The 10,560-nt window shown below is 37.6% G+C and overlaps 1 protein-coding gene across 1 annotated transcript; it reads right to left on the bottom strand.

Moving 5' to 3' along the window:
* Positions 1 to 3,827: 3,827 nt before the first annotated feature.
* CHAC2 (ChaC, cation transport regulator homolog 2 (E. coli)) lies at positions 3,828 to 10,395 on the bottom strand. The gene is made up of 3 exons (XM_009577501.1): positions 10,288 to 10,395; positions 7,598 to 7,633; positions 3,828 to 4,211 (listed from the first exon to the last, which is right to left on the bottom strand). The coding sequence occupies exons 1-3, from the start codon at positions 10,393 to 10,395 to the stop codon at positions 3,828 to 3,830; spliced, it is 528 nt and encodes a 175-aa protein (XP_009575796.1).
* Between the last annotated feature and the right edge of the window lie 165 nt (positions 10,396 to 10,560).

The following is a 10,560-nucleotide window of genomic DNA, read 5'->3' as shown; positions in this document are numbered from 1 at the left end:
CCCCCCCCCGCACATATACCCGAATACTTGAATGCCCAGCACAGTTTCCAAATTAGAGCAGGTTAGGCCAGTCCCACCAGATCTTTGTTGTTTGCTCGTCCGTGGGAAATACGGAGCAGAGAAATGGTTGAAGAAGGAAAGACAGAAATCGTTATTGGGGATGCTACAAAGAATCTGGTAATTACAGAATGTTCTGATTGCTCTTGTCCATGAGTTTTCTTGTGTTAAGAAATGCAAATCCATTTACAGAAGTTTTATGATTAAGTCAGATGACGTACTAATTTTGTCAGTGGCAGTCAAAATGGGTATGAATTGTGCTTATTATCAAAAGCTAGACAAAAAAATTAAGTAAAATGTTGCATATTCAGGTTATAGATTCATAATTTCACAGAAGATGATTGCATGTTTAATGACTGTTGCTATCAAATGGTTAATTGATCATACTAAGGAATATCAGATATTACACAAGCTACTTTTTAGTATCTGCTTTTTTATTTGAATTCACATTATAGCAGAATCAAATTAAACTGTCTTATTGCAGTCTTGTACAAACCTTACATTTTTTTCCTGTAACTTAAATTAATATAGGATTTTTATTTGGGAGATTCCAAAATAGTTTACAGATATATCAGCTTATGTACTGCTCAATGGTAATCCCTTTCAGCGTCATAGGGAAGACCATCGCTGCATACTACTATGTACTGCTTCCTCCATGCACAGAAGGACAGAGGTCCACGCTGACTGCTCGGTGATTTGAGTCTGTGGATCCCAGGGAGTAAAATCTGACAACATAGATATGACTATTGTTTTGTCAAACACTGTTTGGAAACAAGATTAGAGGTAGCTTCGTGTGTGTGGCTGTATAATGAAACCGTATCTAAAATCCCTATAATTTGTCACAAACTTAGATTTAGTTCTAACCAGGAGGGGGGAAAAAAAAAGCATATAAAAAGTGTATGTTAATTTTTTTGTGGTGAGTAACAGATCTGAAAGCATCCTGGGCTTTTGTTGGTGGTTGAAGCTGTAGGAAGAGTCGTGGCTCAAAGAACAAATTTATATTTCCAGTGCTTTAATTAATTCCTAATTTCGACACAGTTTAAGACTGCATAATAGTAGCTAGCTCTTGTATACTGTTTTTCATCATTAGATCTAACAGCATTTTATAACAAGATGCAATTAAGACACACATTGATGTTCATCCTAATATGGATACACTTCAAATAAACAATATTTCTGGCAATTTCTTTCTCCAACACCATTAGTAAATGTGATGCATTTTTATTGTACTGAAGTTGTACGCACAAACTGGAATGTACAGTTACAGATATTATTGCAATATTATTGCAAGCTTTATTGCAAGCTTTATGAATCTGGAAAGTAAATGAACCAACAATGTCCTGAATATAATTAAAAGATACAAAATGTAGAGCCATACATAAATCACAATGCCCCAACACAGTTAATTAGAGTTTTAAAGAGGGAATCATCACTGATGTTTTTGGATCATTACTGTGTGTAAGCATCCCCTGCCCTGTTTTAAGGAACAAGAATAAGTCTTTGAGGACAGAATTTTAAAAAACACGTGGAGTGGACATGCCATTGTACATTTTTAACTTTACTGCAGCTTGCTTAAATCTGAAGTAAGCACAAGAAAGGAAGTGCTGTTGTTGGCTGGGTTTTTTTGAGGGTACTATTCTTTTCAAAACTTAAATATTCTTGAAATAAATCATACATTACATTTTTAGTAACACTTAAGAGTTACTCTTTAAGTCAGGGTGAATAAATGCATGCGTAATGGAGCATGTTCATTAATGTAGATTTGGGTGATGGTTATCACTCTCCCTCTTTGGTGTGTGAAGTCATTCAGCTCCCGCTTTGGACATCTTAATGACCGTCATTACGTACAGACACCTGGAAGTTCATACTCCTCTCCCACTGTGCAGCTGAATTAGTTGCTTTTCCGCCAAGTTATGTCAATCTTAAACCAGCACAGTGCAGTGGAGAATCAAGACCTTTAAAGGATAGTCTATCATTTCGCAAGTAACTTGTGTGCTAATGGAAAAATGGGGCCTTACTACATATGATTATTTTGCTAATATGATCAGAGGATTTGCTTCTGCAGTTTAGAGTAGTCCATCAAGTGATACCCCATCATGTACTCTTAAAATAGTGGCATTCAACTATTAACAGTAAACAATAGCTTCTAAAAACCAATACACTTTTTTTTTCCCCTCAATGAATCAATGCTTGAGAGATGCCAGAGGCACACTAAAATTATAATCTGGTATGTAAAAAATACTTTTTTGGTTAAATATTTTAAGTGGTCTAATTATCTCGAATTTAGGTTTGAATTTTAATATCCTGTTTTCTACTCATCTAGCTGCCTTTCTCAAACGTTTCCTATTAACATTCATTTACGTTCTTGTTGGCTTTTGTGGGTGGCCAAGTAAAATAACAGCAGCTTGTTATTTTGATGACCCTTGTATTTTCAAGCAATTAGAAGTATAAAACAGGAAAATATAAAGAGGAGAAAGGGACAACCTGTATAGTAGAAAGATATGGGGTTTGCAATTACTGACACAAAATACAGGCTTCCAAGCTACTACTGAACACTTATACGTTCTCTGTATGAGAAAATGTGACATTACATGGTGTTTGAAATAGGACCTTTCCTATATTAACATACAAAAATATATTTTGTTAAAAGTTAACAAAAATAACTTAAATTTTTGAGAAGCAAGACAAGTTCTTGCTGGGACGGAAAATCCATTTGCTTACGTTTTGCATAAAGTAAGCCCACTAGCCTATACTGGTGGCTTTCCAACCCTCTTTCTTTGTATGTCCATACAACACACGTGAGATTACTGAAAAGAGGGTTCCTTTCTTAATTACGTTTTGTCTGTGAATCCCTGAAACAGCAGTTGAAAATTACCGGCTTAAAATCTATCCTCAGAGATTGGTGAATTTTTTAAGAGATGCGGTTACAATGGCATCTAAAGGCAAATAACAAAGATGAGAGTTTCTGAACATTCTTGCTGCATTGTGACTTCAAGTCATACTCTTAGTTAATTTTAACATTTTGGCTTTATTCTTTACATTAATCTTAAAAAATAAAATGAGGCACTGATATGTTAATGGCTTGTTTGTGTCAAAGTACCCTGTGCTCTTCTTTTCAGGGGCTTGACATAATGAGCCAAGGTAAAGAATTATTTCCTTGACAATGAAATGGTTTATCCTCTGCGTTTAGGACAAACTAATATATAAAGGGTACGATGACTAGTTCAGTGGAATAACTTAATTTCAGTGAAGTTGAACTTTGATGATATAAATGTTCTACTCTGCATTTACTATGCAATTTACAGCAACTACTTAACATTTATGTCTTTAGCTGCACTGAGCTCCACGCCTGTGGTCTTGAATCAGAATGAACTATCACTTAAATCAATGGGAGTTATATCTGAATGCAGATTTTGATCTTAAAAATATTCTAAAGATTTATTTTAAACCTGAAATAATACAAAAAATAAATCTTCAAACAAAGAGAAGCTTAAGTGGTTCTCTTGAGATTGTCATAAAGATGTAGTCTTTGGATAAAAACCCAATATACCAAATTCAAACCTAAAATGTTTGCCCTGCTCCCCTTTCTATAGACCTCTGAAAGAATGATTTTTGTAGCAGTATGTTTTAATGACCAACTACTATTCTGAATGCAATACTAAAATAAATAAGATAGCATAGTACAGAGAAACGTGCCTCCAAGTCATATACCCATTGTGCAATGAAACCATTCCTCTGAAGATGAAGCAAGATCATTAAAAGAAGTTATTTTATAGACAATTTAGGTTTTGATGCTTTTCCAAGAGTTCCTTTACTAGTTTCTCTAAGGAGAAGAGATGCTCATCTACATCTTCTGGTACGAGATTTCTGATAGAATTGGCAAGTTCAAACAGGTATTCTGTGTTTCTTCCACTAGGACCAACTGCATTAAAAATCTGTTCAGCGATTTCTTCTAGAGGTGCTGGACCAAGGTAGTTAGGGTTGTCACAAGTTCCAATGTATAACAATACATCAAACGGTTTTACTGATGAGTCTTTTGGATAGAAAATGACAGTTGTAGTCCTGTAGCCTCCTTTCTCTCTGAAGTCCAGGTACGCCTTTACTTCACATTCTTGTCCAGCTGGCAATCTGTAAGCAACACCCCATACACACCCCTGTTGAAGGACATAAGAAAAGAAAATCCAAGCAGTGTTCATAAAGATACTCACAAATTAATGTATTTCTATTGTATTTAGGCAAAATTCTCCTAAAAAAATTTTCTTCAATTTTCAGTCTTTTTATATGTATTTCTCGCACTGTTTGTAGAAGGAGTCCCAAATTAAAAGGGTTGTTTTCTTTGGGAAATCTTCAGTCAAAATGGTAATTATGCAGACTGATCATCCACTTTCTTGCCAACGCTGATGCCTTTCTTATGAAACAATTTCTTGTTGCAATTGAGTTTGAAGTAGTAAATAGCCTTGGCATGGGCTATTAAGGAGCTGGCAAAAAGGATACAAAGTATCTTCCTGACCTCACAAAATCTGTATCTGAAAATTAACATTTTAAATAGTGCCAAATTCAAACTAATTTTGGTCAGGTCCTTTCTCTGTTTAGTTGCAGTTTCATTTCTAAGGACCTGGGTGTCACACCTGTTACATGTACTTGGAGGGATGAGTGTGGTAACATTACCACACTGAAACTGCATCAGAGGAGGAAAAGCTGAGAGATGAACCTTCATTTTGCACAAATAAACATGGCATATCCAGCGCCTCAGCAAACACTGTTAGGATAAATTTCATAACCGTCTTTGAGAACCTGAATATTTCTTCATTCTCTTCACAGATAACATCTCTGAAGAAGTATTTAACTGTGGTGTGAATTAGTTATACTCCCTTACCAAATTTTATATAAGCAAACCAGTGAGAGGGATTGATTTGCATGGGTTTTTTTGAAGTAGCATAGAAAAATTATGATGGTCTGTTATTCACTAAGGGCTACATGTTGTTTCTGACAAATGCTATTTTAAAATAAATGGTAGTCTGTTTTGTCTGCTGGCAACATCAAATGTCGATTCTTCCTGCAGCTAAGTAGGTATATGTATCAGTGCTACAGTAATGATGACAAAGTAATTAATGTTTTGGTTTTTTCCCCCTAAAACTGGATCTTAGTATTTAGTCATGATAGCAGACAATGCTGGCGTGGTGGTGTTAATTCAGGAGCGTTGAATTTTGCAGTCAGACTATATGTTAGTCAAAGACATTTTACTGAAACAATCAGGAGTAATTTTCTACTGCATCCTTTGTAGGTGATTACAGCATTTGATGTGCTGTGGCCAGGAACAGCACTAATGAGTACAAAAATGGGTTCCTTGCTTTCCCTCAGCCCTCTGGGATGCGGGTTCACTCCAGCTGTCTGCAGGAAACGTGTGTTAAAAACAGCCTCTTCTGTGCATGTTACTCTATTGCGTTAAATCTGCCATTCAGACCTACTTTGGTGTTGATAGGAAAATATATATGGGTGTGGTGGAGAGAGGGATTTAAAGCAGACACTTTAAGAGTTACTGCTTTAATTCATTTAGTTTTCAGTATAGAGGATTCCTATTTCAGATGATGGAAAATTATAATCCAGAAATCTGACAAGGAGTATGATGTTCTTCTTCTGTGTGGTTTCCTCTTAACTGGCAAAGAAATTCAAATGGAGCAAGTTAAAATAACTCTCTAAACTAGATGTTTCCAAGCTGCACTGTGTGTATCACTAGTGAAAAAGGACACGCAGGCTAGCACAGAGCTGAGAGCTGGCACTGCCAGTAAAAGTACCACTGCTGTTGTCACCACAGTATTTGGTGTCTGCGTGCAGGGGAATAATTGTGTAATCTGCTAAGGTATCTTCGAAATAAGGTTACCTTTTTAAACTGCAGAATGAGTAACTGAAATTAAAGCAAATGACTTGTCATATAATTTGATGTTTATGTGTAAAGTGTGATTATCTGGCCACACCAGACTCTGGAGAAAAGGGAAAACACCCAACCAAACAAAACTGGTTTGCTAAGGGGGGAAAAAAGTTTCTATGGTAACGAATAAGTTTGCTTAACAATACAAACTGAGTGACAACAAACATAAGCATTCTTTGTCTATATAGGCATCTGTGTAACATAATGGTATCCAGCAGTACAGTAATGTGAGAAAAAACCCTGCTAGAAACGTACAGAAAATCACAATGAGAGACAGTGTATTGCGTTTTGCTGGTTTTGCTAACTGCAAAAAACAGTTGAAGTTTTCGATTACTGCTAAACTTACCTCTTTTTGTGGCTGCTATTTCAGGGAAATAGATCGGTAAGACAGCAATATCATAATTGTATAGATAAGCAACTGTAAATAAAAACTAACTACTACCAAAATACCCATCCTCTGTGTCTTACGGCCTTGTGTCGCATGGCCTTGCTCTCCCTCTGCTTCCGTGCCATCCTTTCTTCCCTCCCGCCCCTCTGTAGGCACTAGTACCTGCGGGGATGCCCTCTCCTGGAGCAGTGTGAAGCTGGATGGACACGACCATCGCGGCCGTCCCCAGCAAGGTGCCAGAATAGAGCGCACTGCTGGATGTGAGGGGCCCGGAGGATCAGGAGGGAGTGGGAAAGCAATCACATCCGAGGTGTATCCTGCAATAGCCTCCCCTGCGCTTCTCCAGCCTAGCTCAATGCTTTTGTCATAGCTGGTGAGCACTCCGACCAAGAGCTCTCTAGTGGGTAAGATCCCTAAAAAAAATCGCAGGTAGTTGTAAGATAGCTTCTTTCCTACCAAACAGAATTAGAAATGGGTAAAATGTAAGCCTAAGTACTTCTATAAGCAGAAAAATCTTGATTTTCCTACAGCTTACATGACTGTAAGCCTACGCCTTGTTCCATCTCCCCTCCCTCCCCTCCACTGCCCTTGCAAACACTTCCATTGCACTGTCTCAGTGAGACTTGGGGAAAAGGTCGGAAGATAAGCAAGAATGGTAGACTCGGGCCAACAGCTGTTTTCTCTAAACAGGAGCTAATTTCACAATATTACGTAGAAACCAAAAGCACAGTTGTGGCATTTCATTCCTTAAGCATTTTATCTGTGTAGCAAAAAATAAGGCAAGGGTATCTTCTTTTTTGTGACTGCAGTGTAATCTTGACTTGTTTCAGTTTTTATTTTGGGAGGGCAAGATTACCATTCTGACACAACATCTGGGGTCTATTATTGCCATATTGTCAGCACTATACATATGCTGAAAGTAAAATTCTGCATCTTAGAACCGGATACCTGAAGTGACTATTCTGGAAAATACTTTAAAATATACCTTTGGTAATAACAGACCCAACTACTTCCAGTTTCTTAGTTTAGATTGATTGATTTATTTGAAACAATCAAGAGTCATTGGTGTAACTCCAAGAAATTTTGAGAGGACCTTTCATTGCACTAAAGATAACTCAGTTATTTGCTTGTAGAGAAGCAAAAATTAGTAGAGACTTAGTACACAGGCTGGGAATGCAACAGGATATTCTGTACGCTACAGAGACAGAACAGGAGTACCATACCTCAGGATCTTCAACCAGAGTCACAACTCTTCCAGGCTAAAATTTAAAAAAAAATAATTATAGTTCAGTTAGAGACTTTTACCCTTAATCATGACCAAAACCAAAACAAAAAAAGAAAAAAAAAAAAAGTAATGAAAGGGTCAGAGAACTAATCCAGGACAATCTCAGTAAGGTCTATTTCTTTGAGATCTAGTAAATATTTTCTGAGAATAGCTTTTGATCTGTATTAGATAAACTGTGATAAACAAAATGTTAAATACTGAGTGGAAAGTGTCTGCAACATAGAAGTTAAATGAAGGGCAGTCATAAACGGGGAGGTTTTGAATGTCCTTGCTTTGTATGTGCTATCCAGACTCAATTCTATCCGTGTTTAAAATGGTGACAATAATTCATTAATGTAAAACTATCCTCGAGGACCGCACCTTCCTCAGTCATGTTGATTCTGCACAGTACTATGCGATTTTTTAATCTCCGGAGTGACAATAAGGTGAACCTTCTCACTTGTATTCAAAAAGTTTATACGCAGGCATGAAAAATAACGTAACATAGAAATCTAGCTTGCGTAGAACTAAGCGAGATACTACCACTTCTGGCTTGGTTTGCACTAACTGCATTTTAGAAAATGCTGATTATACACTATGACACATGGCAACTCCTAGGTTTAAAACCTCCTTGCTAATTAATGTTTTGGAAAACATAGCAAAGAAATCCTCTAGTAATTTTTAGTAAGCACCATGTTAGCACCATGTTATTCAATGTTACTCTAGTAATTTTTAGTAAGCACCATGTTATTCAATGTTGAAAAAAGAAGTTTATTGTGCAAAAGACTATTTTCCCCTTCTTTTCCTCCTCCCAGCTCATTCTCCCGTACTGGGCAGAGGGAGGATACCTTGGTAATCGCTTATTTTTCCAATGAGTTACTTCTTGCAGGAAGAGTAAGAAGCCAGTTTGTAAATACTGAAAAAAAAAATTGTTGAAATTTGTTGTATAACCTGGAGAATAAAATTTTAAAACATAAAACCCTATGAAGAACTACCTTTGTAGTTTAAAATTGCTAATTTTGGCATCAAATTAGTGTACAAGTGTACAAGGTAAGGGAAAGCAGAGGTACGAGCATTCATTCAATTTTAGTGTAGGATAGAAATTCATTCTCTTAGGAGTTACAAAGATAATCTGAACTTGACGTACTTGGATGTATGCCTTTCATTTAGTCTTAGCTAACTTTCAGTCTTGGGCTATTAGATTTCTGTCTTTTTATGACTCATCACTAACAGTTTCATTGACATCTCCATGCTTTTCTGTTTGATAAGTCTGTACTCTCTGACACAGTAACAGTGGAGGGTTTTCTCCTATACTGAGTCATTGGCAAGCCACACATTCTTTTGGTAACAAGCCAAATATGAAATCTAGTTTTTGCACAGCACTTTATAGATACCATCAACTGTGTCTATTATTTATTCAGTGTCAGATCTTTTACAATTTTAAAGGCTGTTTGTTTATAAGCTCTGAGGTGCTGCCTTTTTTCATTTTTATGCCAGTTCTCTCCCAGCATCAGCCATCTATTTCTGATCTGATTGACAAAATAAGGCAACAAAACTAAATAAATACTAAATTATTACTATTTGAGTACTTAGAGGAACCAGGTCTGTTACCATGATTAATCAAGATAACTTAGGTGTTCCTTTTGGGAAGTTTTTTCCATAGCCCTTAATACTTCCCTGACTTGTGTACTCAATACTGGTCACTAAGATTTTGTAAATTATGGGATAAAGGGACATTCTGTGGTGGGGAAACAACTTTCTCTTTTGGAATGCCTGTATCTGAAGCCTAAATATTAAATGAAAGTGAAGTACTGGAGAGTACTTAATCTCCAGATTGGTTGTGTGATGAAAGAACGATCTGTTTGTCTAGGGAAGGACAGGATATTTATTGTATTGGTTTGCAGAGTCCTTGTCTTGCATGGAACTACTAAAACACCATTAAGGAACCATGGGTATTACCTCTGCTAGCTAAGTAAAGTAACACATCTATAAATGACCGGCTATATAATATAAACCAAAACCATTTTTGTTGTGCCCAATGTCCTGGTTTCGGCTGGGATAGCGTTCATTTTCTTCCTAGTAGCTGGTATAGTGCTGTGTTTTGGATTTAGGATGAGAATAATGTTGATAACACACTGATGTTTTAGTTGTTGCTAAGTAGTGCTTAATAGTGCTTAATAAGGACTTTTCAGCTTCCCATGCTTGGCCAGGTGCACAAGAAGCTGGGAGGGAGCACAGCCAGGACAGCTGACCCAACTGACGAACGGAGTCATTCCATACCATATGATGTCATGCTCAGTATATGAACTAGGAGGTGTGGTCCGAGAAGTAGCGACCACTACTCGGGGACAGGCTGGGCATCAGTCAGCAGGTGGTGAGCAACTGCATTATGCATCATTCGTTTTGTACATTCTTTTATTATTATTATTCTCTCTTCTTTTGCTGTCCTATAAAACCTATGGGTTTTAGCTTTTTTTCGCAATTCTCTCTCCCATCCCACTGGGGCTCACCACCAGGAGGGTGAGCGAGCGGCTGTGTGGTGCTTAGTTGCCAACTGGGGTTAAACCATGACACCCAAGTACTGGCAAGGGCAAACCCAAATGATCTCCTAAGTCTTTGAGGGATTTGTGTCAGTTCTGGGCAGCCTACTGCCAGGAAGGCTGACAAAGGCGACCTTCCATTGGATCTCGCCGGAGCAGCAGTGTGGTCTGCGGCCCCCCGGGAATTTTCTAAGGCATCTGTAGTGCTAGGGGCCATCACCCCTCTGAATCAGAAGGGAAACCATTGCGGAAAATTAAACACACGTTGTTTCAGCTCTTAGTGTTGTATTTCACTTCAAGCCCTCAGCTGTACTGTACGCTAGAGCTCCCAAGCGTACTCCTGTCTTAGAGTGCATGTGACAGGAGCTTCTTGTTTACCATC

Source organism: Fulmarus glacialis, unplaced genomic scaffold, assembly GCF_000690835.1.
Source record: "Fulmarus glacialis isolate BGI_N327 unplaced genomic scaffold, ASM69083v1 scaffold15495, whole genome shotgun sequence".
Taxonomy (NCBI): Eukaryota; Metazoa; Chordata; class Aves; order Procellariiformes; family Procellariidae; genus Fulmarus; species Fulmarus glacialis.
This window is presented reverse-complemented; position numbering and strand designations above follow the sequence as displayed.